At 29.9% G+C, this 13,777-nt stretch overlaps 1 protein-coding gene across 9 annotated transcripts in view; it reads right to left on the bottom strand.

The window, feature by feature from the left end:
- LOC143252231 (tRNA methyltransferase 10 homolog B-like) overlaps positions 1-12,449 on the bottom strand; it is a 196,995-nt gene extending 184,546 nt beyond the window's left edge. For 8 of the 9 annotated variants that reach the window (XR_013028892.1, XM_076504043.1, XM_076504046.1 and 5 more), the window contains exons 1-4: positions 12,231-12,449; positions 9,742-9,873; positions 8,700-8,829; positions 8,114-8,235 (exon numbers count right to left, since the gene is read on the bottom strand). Coding sequence is in view for 8 of the 9 variants with exons in the window: in XM_076504043.1 (XP_076360158.1) it covers positions 8,114-8,235; positions 8,700-8,829; positions 9,742-9,831 (342 nt within the window). In the remaining variant the exon portion in view is untranslated. Of the gene's footprint in view, positions 1-8,113; positions 8,236-8,699; positions 8,830-9,741; positions 9,874-12,054; positions 12,186-12,230 lie in introns of those variants that run through there. The other variant, XM_076504041.1, reaches the window with a different exon arrangement.
- Positions 12,450-13,777: the final 1,328 nt, after the last annotated feature.

Genomic DNA, 13,777 nt, shown 5'->3' with positions numbered 1-13,777 from the left:
GATAATTGTTTTCTCTTGAGAAAAGACAAGTTAAAGGGAATGTGACTGAGGTATTTAAGACTGTTAAGGAAATCAATATAGTTGATACATCATCCTTTGTTTCATATTTAATTATGAGAATGGTAAGACTACAGGGATATAAATTTTGGCATGGTAGGAGTCATCTTCAGCTAAGATAGCTTTATTTTTCTATAATGGAGTTAATTGCTTTCAGATGCAGTGGATTCAGCTAATTTAATTCATATTTTGGCATGTAACATTTGTTTTATGTATTTATTTTCACATTCACAGGAGACAAACATCACATTGCTTGGAAATAAAATATAAAAAACACCTATGTCTCATGCAAAAAAGGTGAATTTCAGATATCTGCTTTAACATATCATCAATTTGAAACAGGTCAAAAGAAACTTTGAGGTGAAATTTTTTCTCCTACACAAATCCAGAACTAAAAAAAGAGAGATTTTTAGAAGCCACAGAAATCATAAAAGTAAAAAATGTATTACTAAACCATGATAATGACCCTAACAACATCAGTAATATTTAGCAAGATTTATTTACTGCTCATACACTTTAAGAGACTTGACCTCACCAACATGCTATCACCTGCCAGTATAAGTTCCATCAAATTTAAACCTTGTGTGTTTTGTCTTTGTAACTATTAGCAAACCCTGTACCTGAATAAGATAGACAAATGTTCTGTTGGAACATGTACTATGCTCCACCTCAATAAACCTCCTCCCTATGCTTATAAATTATTGCTTGCCTACTGATTATTATGATAGCATAATATGCTTTCTTACTAAAGCCTCCACTTGTTAAGCATCTAATCATATACAGATGTAAGGAGGCAAATGGTCACTAAGCTGTGATGTAGTATGTCTTTAGTTTTAATGTAAGAAAAAGAATATTAACTGTAATAGAATAAGCACTGTATCCTGTCAGTATGTATCTTGTCTTTTAAGAAAATCACTGTGACTGGTCACAGAAAAGCCAATGTACAAAAACTCTGTACCTCAGTATGACTGAAACAAGCCACATCTTGGAACACACATACAGGCTAAAAAACACAAGCACAAGCCTACTAAAGTGTTTGAAATTTTAAGAACTTTTCAATGCCCTATCATTTCAAACACTTGATGGTTATCCAAAAAATGGTCAGTGACCACAGAGGTTTCACTGATATTACAAGGAAGCACTTTAAGAATTTTCTGCTTTGCCTCAAATGAACAATGTTTCTTTAAGCCTCACTCCCACACATTTTAGATACAGGATGTTAGTTTCTATCTTCATTTGGTGATATAAAGATGTAAGAGCACTCAGATACACTATAATATTTCACTTTCCTACTTGAGCAGTAGGAACATTTGTCTTACAAACACATGAAAAGGTTTGTGGGAAACACATTAACTTGATTCATCAGACAAAGTCAAAACAGCAAAACAAATCAAAGCTTTACAAATACAATGTAAATGCTACATAAATTAACATACACAATCTATTCTATTATGTTTCATAATATCTAGCTCAATGTGTGAATGCAATTGAAAGGTTTCATGCTCAAAAGGCAACTAATTCCAGTCTTTTACTAATTTGTCTCTTAATGTATATATTTATCAGTTTCATATATTGCATGCTGATTCTGCAAAATTACTTTAAAAAAAGAATAGTAAAGATATTTTTGGAATTAAATTACACTTGATATGAGAGTGGGTTCATTTAATTATACTTAATATGACAGTGGGTTCATTTAATTATACTTGATATGACAGTGGGTTCATTTAATTATACTTGATATGACAGTAGGTTCATTTAATTATACTTGATATGATAATAGGTTCATTAAATTATACTTGATATGATAATAGGTTCATTTAATTATACTTTATATCAGAATAGGTTCATTTAATTATACTTAATATGACAGTGGGTTCATTTAATTATACTTGATATGACAGTGGGTTCATTTAATTATACTTGATATGACAGTAGGTTCATTTAATTATACTCGATATGATAATAGGTTCATTAAATTATATTGATATGATAATAGGTTCATTTAATTATACTTTATATCAGAATAGGTTCATTTAATTATACTTAATATGACTGGGTTCATTTAATTATACTTGATATGACAGTGGGTTCATTTAATTATACTTGATATGACAGTAGGTTCATTTAATTATACTTGATATGACAGTGGGTTCATTTAATTATACTTGATATGACAGTAGGCTCATTTAATTATACTCGATATGACAGTGGGTTCATTTAATTACACTTGATATGAGAGTGGGTTCATTTAATTATACTTTATATGACAGTTGGTTCATTTAATTATACTCGATATGACATTGGGTTCATTTAATAATACTTGATGTGACAGTAGGTTCATTAAATTATACTTGATATGAAAGTGGACTCATTTAATTATACTTGATATGACAGTGGGTTAATTTAATTATACTTGATATGACAGTAGGTTCATTAAATTATACTTTATATGACAGTGGGTTCATTTAATTATACTTGATATGACAGTAGGTTCATTAAATTATACTTGATATGACAATAGGTTCATTAAATTCCTCAACTTCTGATAAGGATGTACAATTGAGTTGTAATGCAAAACATTCTTTCAGTTGCTGATTTTACAAAAGCCGACTGGATTAACTCTGGATTTTCACACGTTTTGGTAACATTTTAATGTTACATATCGCTCAATGGTTCAGAAACTTCATTTTCTTTGAATCATTCATTTTTCAATTTTCTAGCATTACCAACTGCACAATGATCAACTGCTGGCATATGATGTGCTGTATGTGTATATCCAATTATCATGAAAAACCACTTGATACCTTGGAAAGTAAGGGCTACAAATACATTTCAACACTCAGTTTGCTGACTAACCCACTGTCCCAACTTCTCCTGTTTTAACTCTTCTCTGTCGTCCCCTTTAACATTGACTTGTTTACTTTTTTTCACATTACCACACAAATAATAGCATAGATAAACACTTGCTACCAGTTTCTCTGAAAATGTGTGAAATTAAGGAACTCACTTATTTTTCTTTCAAAAGTCCAAACAGATATGTGCATTCTGATGAATTTGTTATCCTCGAGCAAAGTTTTGAGTGGTATGTCACAATTCATAGAGGTCTTTAGGCATTACCTTCTTAAGAAAATCTTGAGATACATACTTTCTGACAAAGTTTAGTGTCTTCAGTCTAAGTCCATAGTGAATAACTTAACATAGTGAAATGTACACCATTGTTGCAATAGTAATGATGAACTGTGTCATGAAATTTTTGAACAGTATATTCCACATTGTTTTGACTACTGGATACAGCTTTCAAGCATTGTCAATATGATTTTTTCACCTGATAGTTTCCTGAGTAACTCCTAATCCTGCTAGTTCAGAGAGATGCTATCTGCTCAATTAGTACAAGCTCTTATGAGATAGCTGTTGTTGTAACTTTTACCTCAGCAAAAAATGATTGGTAAACATTATTTACAAGAATTTCAAAAGAATTTTCTTAACACTTATACAAAACTTTGAAAAGGTACATCAATCTATTTTTACTAAAAACATTTTCTAAAGTAGTGATGCAAAAATGAAACTAACAGTTATTTCAACTGTGACAAATCTACACTCTTTAAAATCAAGAGTGGAAAATCTTCACTTGGTAAAGTTATTAAAAACCACTTGACTGGACAGCTGATATAAATAAGCAATTATATAGAAGAACAAAAGATTTTTGTTAATAACGATACTGGTGCAACAATTATGGGAGACTTTAATTCTATATAAACTTAGTTACACTGTACAGAGTCAAGTTATGAGAGAAAGGTTTCTTGATTGGATTCAGGATGGTTTACAAAATATCAGGCACATTAATACTAGATTATGTTTTTCAAAGAAACTTATTGCTATGGTTGTAGTTTAACCCTTTCGCTATGGGTTACGGGTGAAAGGTCATGACATTGCATTTGTTGACTTGTATTCAAAATTTTATTGAAGTATTTTATAATTTATGTCAATAAGTTTGGAATAAAATCATACATTATAATTCAAACTTTAATATTATATACGAGTTAATTTCTTAAATTAAAAGTAAATATTAAAAGAATGCATTTAAACATAGATTTTAATGAGTTACGTGGCATGTTGAATGCAGCACTGTTTAAAATTAAGTGTTTGTGATGTCAAAATATTACATCTGTAGTTTCATACAAACTAGGAACTCAAATTACTAATATTATCATGCTATAATATAATATAAGAATCTCATATCTCTTTATTTAGCTGAGATATGGTTTATGTACTGAATCACACACAGTAGCCTTGTTTACCTCTTTCAATTTTTGAAAATGATACCTTATATACACTTACTTCAATACAAGACATGCAAATAACCAATCAACAGCTTAGAATTTCTCCAGAGTGGTTTTCTCAGCCATTTTAATCTGTGAAAAGGTGACCACATTCTTTCAATCCAAGATTTCAAAGAGGTAGATTGTGTTTTATTCTGTTCAAAGTTTTGTATTTTTTTTAAATCTACATACCTCTTAGTTACTAAGCTTAATAAATTATAGTGGAATTCTATGGTATCAGAATAATTATTTATGATTTTTTGGTTATTTAACTGTATACATAAACCCTAAAAAAATTTTCTTTCCTATCCTCCACATGCAAAATTTTAAAAGGCTTAGCAGCCTATGTCCAGCAGCAAACAAGCACAAAAATCGTATCAAGAAGGGATAATTATTTGCTTTACATCTTGATTTATTGTTCTGTATTTTAAGAAAACTAAGTTTAATAATTTATTTCTAAATAGTAATAATCTATAAACATATATACAATGTATAATAATTGATATGTGACTGTATATTAAGAAATACTAGTCCACTAAAACACAGCCAAGATAAGGAAGACTAAAAGGTCAGTTTTATATTACTAGATACATAACATGAGTGCATGTGCACCAAGTCAACACAAGTTATGTTAGCTGGGCATGACTGGAAGGTCAATATAATCAGAAAAAATAAATAAATATACAGCATTATGAGACTTAAGCTACATAGACTACACATTTGTATTTTGTGTTATAATATATAGTCATTCTAGCATAAAAATGCATGATTTATATTTCATAATTTTTTATGATAGTTACAAGGTTGGTCAAGTGACAGACCCCACATAGTTAGAGTATAAAAAATAACATAAAATAAAAATTGTTACTGAAAACAAACATTTGAAATGTGTTTAGGAGGTTTTAGAGATTATGGAAATAATATTTGAGATTTTTGGGATAAAGAATAGTTTGTTTTTTTTTATAACATGAAATCACTTTGCACTCAGACTAGTAGCAAAACAGGCTCTATTTTCACAGACAAATCTTTAGTAAAAATGTTTCATTAAAAGATCTGATTTTTTTGTACACAAAATTCTTGTAATCGTTACTAAATGTTTACCAAATTTTGTGAAGATATACATGCTATATCAAACGTTATAGAGCAAATACTTAACATGTGCAAATGTGTAAACAAACTCATGCATATTATACTAAGCCCATAGCAAAACAGTTAAGCAAACATCTAGTGTTTCTCAAGTGATGTACACCATATTATTCATTCATTGGAATATTTATTAATAGCATTTTATACTCTTTTATTACAGAGATTATTTTGCTTTTTTAGCCTAATACATATATTTAAGAATATCCTAAACCTTTTAAGCTGGTTACACCTCATGCAATATTACAGGGATTACATTCAAAATATAGCAAATAGAGAGGGTACCCAGTCAATCAAGTAATACATTCTAGTATTTATAATTAGAAACATAAGAAAAGGTTGATTTTTAGTTCTGCTCTGAGCATATAGCTTGCTCTAATTGGATGTGAACATTAATTACTTCATTTAGATTTATTGTTAACAAATAATAAGGATGAGGTTGCAAGAGTTGGAATGTCCGTGAGTGCATACATGGGAGACACTTTGGGAAAATTAATAATTTTATAATTAAGTTTGACATTTTGATATATTTTGTAGCAGGAAAACTATGAAAAATAGAATTTTAGTCCCTGTTTTTCAGAGAATCAGTTATGAAGCCATGAGAAAAAATACATCATTGGCATATAATGAGTTTATATGTTATGTAGACTAAATTTGTGAATATTTTTAAATAGCTTGCTATTAACTCAACACTGTCATGTTCCTAAAAAGAGTGAAAAATTAACAGGAAAGATAAAACTAACTGGCTCAACAAAGACATAAAAGGTGTAAAAGTGGAGACAAATATTATTTTAAGTGCAGTAATACTTGATAATAGGGATCAAAAAGGATTCCAAATAATTCACATGCCAAGATATCACCCTACTAATTTCTTAAATGAAAAACTGAGTGCTCAAAATATTGGTTATGATATACTCTGAGCATATATGCTAATAATACACTAATACACTATAAAGGTCTCTAACATTACCAGTATAACCATTTAAAAACTTCTAAAACAGCATCTATTTTGTTAACTACCTACCCACCAAATCACATCATTAGGGCTAACCCATAGATTGTTTTGACTTGTTTTGAATTTTGCGCAAAACTACTTGAGGGCTATCTGAGCTAGCTGTCCCTAATTTAGCAGTGTAAGACTAGAGGGAAGGCAGCTAGTCATCACCACCCACTGCCAACTCTTGGGCTACTTTTTTACCAACAAATAATGGGATTGACTATAACATTATAATGCCCCCAGAGCTGAAAGAGTGAGCTTGATTGGTGTGAAGGGGATTCGAACCCACAACCCTCAGATAATGAGTCGAGTGCCTAAACTGCATGGGCATAGTGGGCTGCTAACCCATAGATGGCTCAGACTATTGCTACAAGATTTCTCCAGCTTACTTGACTGGTTTATGGGCATCCACTTTTGATATCACACAAAAAATTAATTTATATATATATATATATATATACACACACAAAAGTGTCATACAAATGGTTAGAACATCATACATGTAGTTATTTATTTTTTCAACTCAATTCAATGCAGTGGATGATATTACATATCAATGGATACACTCAACAGTTTTTAAAGGTTTTTCAATTGTATGTAAAGTTACACAAGGATTATCTGAGCTAGCCATCCCTAATTAACGACTAAATTCAAATTTACAGTTATTTGAAAAAGTAATATGTGAAGTACATAACATAATAAATCGGAGATTTGTCTGAAATAAATAATAATACATAACTCTCATCCAGGAACCCACATACTCTGGAAAACAGTAATTGTGAACTTCATCCAAAAGAACAATCACTCAGAAAGAATCATTAGCAAACAAATTAATGAAAACAAGTAAAAAGGTATTAAACATAAATACCCATAAACAATAATTAAATAAAAGCATTTACTATCAATACAATTTCTCTAAATAAAAACCCTATCAATCTATTAAAAAGTATAATATCAACTTTTTAATTAGATAAAGAAAACATGATCAAAAATAGAAAGCATTGTTCAAAACAACTATCTTATTATAAAGTAAAAACGTTACCTAAAACATTAAGTGTAGTTCATGGAAACCATTACTACACAGGCAAAATGAGAGACATTAATATTAGGCTAAATGAATGTTTCAAAGACACCCTGTTTATACTTGAACACATCAAGAAAACCAAACATGACACATTTGAAAACATAATTAAATTTACTTGCATAAAAACTTACTTGAACAGAAAGCAAATAGCAGAAGCTATAGTAATCAGAAGAATAAAACACTTACCAGACAAATATCCAAGAGTTTTTTTATTAATTGAACTCTAAAATAAAATAATACTCTTCATAATTTACATTACTGTTTAACCATAAAAACAATAAATGTAATGTCACCTATGAGAACTGCTTGTACATTTACATGTGCTAGTGTGTGAATTTTTGTAATTTTAATGATGTAAACTGCCATCATGGATAATAGTAAGACATTGACTTACTACTAAGGGTTGAAATACTGTAAATTAAACAATAAGACATACTTGTACTGTAGACCTGTCTATTACTTTTCATTCATTTTCTTAAACTAACATTTAAATAATTCAGAAAATCTTCCTACTTTTTCACTCATAGAGCAAGAAAACCCCAAGTCTACACAGATTCGCTGAGCTGTGCCACGTGCACTCATCAGTCGATGTTGCATCATTTGTTTTTCTTCCTTTTTGCTGATATGAAAAGTATCTGAAAATTCAAATAAAATTGTTCTAGAAAAAAATAGTTACTTTTTGCAATATCAAACACAACCTTATAAGCATTAAATATCATATTTTTGGAAACCCGAAGAAGAAATTTATTCAATAACATATCAGTCTCATTCCATAACCACAACAGTTAATACACCTACTTAGATAAATTATTTAGGCAGAGTATTCACGATAAAACTTTGAAGAATGAACAGCAACTGCCTGTTGTGGAGACACAAGTGTAAGGGATGAGGTTTCGAAAGTCTTCCACCTTCAGATATGTCTACACAACAGGCAGTTGTCGTTCATTCTACAAAGTTTCATCAATACACCTTCTTCTTGATCTATTGCTCAGTAATGGACTCTGTACAACTATTATCAGGTTTTACATATCTGAAATGCAAGATTCTACAGAACAAATACCAAGAAATAACACTAATGTTAATGGACAAACTTCACTACCTAACTCCTCTGCTGATTTTTGTTTTTCGTACAAGGTTCGTTGCTTTCTTAAGACTTTCTTCTCTTTCCTTTTATTTCTCTTTGACTGAAGAACTTGTTCATGATGTCTTAATTTTCGCAGACAATTTTTCTAATAAAAATAACGTTGTTGAATTTAGAATATCTTTTACAAGTTTAAATTTCAAGAAATACACAAATCTGACAACAAAATAAAGCACATTTTTAGTTGTAGCATAGTGATCCATAGAAAGGTGCTGGTTTTTTTCAAAGTACAAACTCATAGCTCCATCATCTCTTGACAGATTTGAGATCTAACTACAGTTTTGGACTCAGGAAAAGGAAAAGAAAAAATTTGATGAATAAATCATTGTTCTATTTATTTATTGACAAAAATTAGTTATTTAGCATGTTGTTTTAATGCAACAATAACAATAATTTCAACACTCAGTATTTTGGATACATGCTTAGTTTCATTGTATATAACTACTCATTTAAAAACTAACAAAACTTTGTTATATCATTATATTAAACACATTTCTGCTAAATGCACAGAACATATAAATAAAACTATAAACTATATTTTTCTTACTTTCACATCTATAGTGTTTTGCATAGCAACTTTAAACCTACCACTAGCTTAATTTACTCTAATCCTGCCTAAAAAGAACTTCAAGAGCAGAAACCATTGAGGATTCCCTCTTGTTTGTTTCATAATTATTAATAATTTAAGGTTTGTCTAAAAACACAGCAACTTTGACTTACCATTATTTGTTTCATAAAACAGCAAGCACTGCTTGTTGCCCAGTATAGTAACTCATTCATAAGTTGTTGTTTTTTAGCACAATTCAATACCTTATGTACTAATTAGGATAAGGTTTGTGCTAATAACATTTTAATAAATGTGTGAAAGATAATATCACATCAGCAAGTGTTAGTATAAAGAGAAAACAATATTTATTACTTAAAGTTATAATAAAAATATACATCCCAACTTTAAAAAACCTGTAAAATTTAATCAATTTCTGAATGGAAAATATCTCACTGAAAGAGCTGATTCTTTATCCACTGAAACATCCTTGATGGTTTGATTTTCTGAGTGGTTGCAAACATTAGAGTGGTTACCTGAATCCATTCCAACAATATGAAAATGCAACAACCCTCAGAAGATTTCTCCCTAGAATTAAAACAAAAATACAATAATGAATAAAACTTCTTTTGACTGGATTCATGTCATACACACCACATATTCACATAGAAATCTATCTTTGAAGTAGGATATGAAAACTGAAGAAACACATTTAATAACTCATCTATGAAATATCATGTTACGTTCATTAATTTTTCATTCAGATATAAGTAACTATAATTTCAAGTTTAAAATAAAATTATTTCTGAAATATATAATTAGAAAATTTAATTTTGTGGTAAACTATGACTTTTTTTTAAGTAATAGCAATACACTGATTGCATTTGTTTATCAAATAAAATCCTGCACACAGACATGTACAAACATGTTTATACATGAAATAAGTGAGAAAAGTATTCTATTTTAATGACACAAATTTAAAGAAACTAAATACACAACTAGCAGACTGAATTAAATACACTGTAAATTTGCTCTTCTCTGCTTTGAATAGGAGATACTCTGGTTTTATTTGGTTTTAGTAGCAATAAGATTTATATACATATAGCATATATATATATATATATATATATATATGGACAAAATAAACCTTTGTAAATAGATGAAATTGGCCTCTACTTGTGCATGAAAGTACACAAACTAGAGGTTTCTGTATGTATATACAATATAACCTCAGTAAATTATCCACACTTAACAACCATATTTTACTAAAGTAACTGCACATACTGCCAGAACAAAGTTTTGTGATAACATTTATTTAACACATTCATAAGTGTGTAAGTGGAATGTTTTTTTAAAGAAAGTGTGATGCACATTCATATACACAAAAAACACAAAGTCAATACTATTTACACTTACTGAGCTCGCTCTGTGAAATCAAACCGTCCTATGTATGTTTTAGTAAAATTCAGCAATATATGTGTATTCTCAAAATGGCTGGTATGGTTATTGAACTTTAATTAAAATACAGAACAACATTTCTTTGTTAACCTGAAGATGAAAATAAGAAGGATGAAACACTATTTTGTACTTTTATTTTATTGTAATAAAAGTTTTAATATCCATACCAGCCATTTTGAAAATACATTTTTACTTCAAGTGGGTTTCTCATCATCATGAAAATGTGTGATAAATTTTAGTGTAATACCATTAAAATGTAGGCCTAGTACACACCACCATGACAATCAAATCAAGTCAAAATTATCAAATGAAAAAAACCACAAAAAAAAACACCTTCCAGCATAATTTATTCTGACATTTCAAAAATAAAAACTTAATATAAGTCATTATACCATTATATGTGTGATTCTAAAGTTTGGGTTTTTGTTTGTTACTTCAAACATTCATTTTATAAAGTTAAAAAATCCAGCACATTCACATTAATAAGTAACTATAACAAAAGAGATTTATATTGCAGAGAGATGTTATGACAAACACATTTAAACAATGATCTCCCTTTCATAATATTTTATGAATCAATTATCATTCAATAATTTGACCATATGCAAAAATTGAATGGCATACCTTACTATGGTGTTGATAGGTTATACACATAATAACAATATCAAATACTTATTTCAAACAAAGAATGTTTATTTCATTCATTTTTAGTACAAATAAATTACTAAATTACTCTGATAAAATTGATATGTACCATGTTCCATTGTTGTCATGTATAACTGTACTGTTCAAAATGTTAAAAATAATACACAAATAAGGCATCACAGAATATCAGTTTCAAATCAAAGTTTACTAAGTATTAATACTTAAATTTAGTATCAGAATTCACTTGTATTTCTATTGTTTTTTCATGTTTTACTATTTACTGTCTGGCACAGCCTGGTAGTTAGGGTGATCAATTTGCAATCTGGGAGTTGCAAGATCAAAACCCATTGCTGAGTATCCTTGCCTTTTCAGCAGTGGGTACACTCTAAAATGCTAGGGAATCCCACTATTTGTTGGTAAATATTACCCCATGAGTTGACAGTGGAAGGTATTGACTAGCTACCTACCCTCTTGTCTTTCACTTCAAAATGAAGTATGGTTAGTGCAGAATAGTATCGTGTAGCTTTGCGAAATAAAATAACAACAAGCATACCATTCAGTATGATATACTACACGTTGTAAGCTGCTGCGTATGTGATTTAAATTCTATTATAATATTAATAATTATTAATAAATGTGAAAAGAGTGCAATAGCCTACGATTTACATTTTCATATAAAGTGAACAAAACCTTTCTTTAACAGAGTTTGTTCATCTTCGTCGTTAGTAGTTGTGGTACTATTAATAATACTAGTTAGAAGCAAAACGAACGATGTTACATGTCAAATAATACGACTGTTAGTTAACTTACAAGCACCACTTAAAACAATACTACTACACTACCTGCTAGCAGCACTCAATAATTTGTACTGCTGGAACCGGCCCTGTTATTCCTTATCTCGTAAAATATTATACAAAATTGATAATTTCAAGAAAAAATAGTGAATTAAGTTTATTATTTTTGAGTGTAAATTAAAAAAAAATGTTTAAAATGAAAGAAACCAAAACTCTCTCCTAAGCAAATTCCAACGATCATCAGCACGTGCAATTATTTAGGCAATACTATAGCGCCCTCTTCCATTAATAAATTACTTAATTAATTTTCGTTGTTGTACACAACCGTTTTAATGCCATTAAAGATTTTTTTTTAGTTTAGAAGGTATTTAAGGAAAATATTACAACTACGATAAAACAAACTTTAAAATCGATAAAACAGATTTTCAAATTTATAATTGTATGTATTCTGAGCGTCATTTTATAATTTTAAATGTTGGTTTACGGCTTTATTTGGCTACTTATATTCAATTTGTATTATTTTGGTTATATTAAGAATTCCGCACGACCTTCGAATAAATTGTTTAGCATCTTTACTCACTACAAACTGATTCAAACAGAGTTTTAGGTGCCGATTATATGGGATTTACCAGCTTTACTGACATGACAATTTAAAAAATAAAACAAAACTCAATTTGTTATGAATCATGCAGTTGCAAAGTTTCTGCTTTCCGTTAGTATTCATAGGATAGCTTTTCCATAACTAAGAAGAATATGTTAACTCTGAACTAGTCTTCGACATTTAGTTCTGTTTTTACTTGCTAGCTGAGACCAAAAGACAATTTCCTTCTCCTAGCTGTAGGAACGGCTTAATTCTCTAGCCCAGATAGCTCTTTGTTCTCCTTTTCAAACCTACCAAATTAATTTCTAAATTCTTGCATGAGCTTGAACATAGTGCCATAAGAACTAAAAATAGTCCCTATTTCTATATTGATACCTTTTAAGCGTTTGCTGGTGGCGCTAAATATACCCAAAACGCAGCACCAAAACATGATCATAATGGCGATCTTCAGCCGCTCCAGGTTTATCCCCAATGCCGCAAACCTGCAGCATCGCTTCGAGTCGCTAGTTTTTCGGAAATGTCCTCTTTGATTGTATCCAGGATTTTAATTATTTCTTTGCAAGATTTTCTCAGACAGTGGCATGAATCGTCGGGCGCTGACCATGTTTTGATGGACAATTTTTTGACGGCGTTACATTTAGATCGTGAGAAGTTAGCACTTCCGAACTATTTGTAGATCCAGAGAAAAAAAAAAGGTATTCTTGTTAAATGGTCCAGAAGGAAGAAATAGTTTTCAAACAATATTGAGCAAAACATGTTCCCCCAAGATTTTATGAATGTGCTGGAAAGTGAGGATGTACATAGCTAACAGGTTTTTTTTCCTTGATCCAAGCTTAAAATCCCGAATAAGGACTAAACATGTTGCTAGCACTATTGCAGGACTGTTCTCTGCAACTTGGTAAAATTCCAGTGTATTGTGAACGCTTTGAATAAAGTATCAGCTTTACGTCTATGACTTGGAATACACTTTAGAAACTGCTCCATGAGGACACCA

Source organism: Tachypleus tridentatus, chromosome 6 (assembly GCF_004210375.1).
Source record: "Tachypleus tridentatus isolate NWPU-2018 chromosome 6, ASM421037v1, whole genome shotgun sequence".
Lineage (NCBI taxonomy): Eukaryota > Metazoa > Arthropoda > Merostomata > Xiphosura > Limulidae > Tachypleus > Tachypleus tridentatus.
Note: the sequence above shows the minus strand (reverse complement) of the source record. Positions and strands in the feature narration are given on the sequence as shown.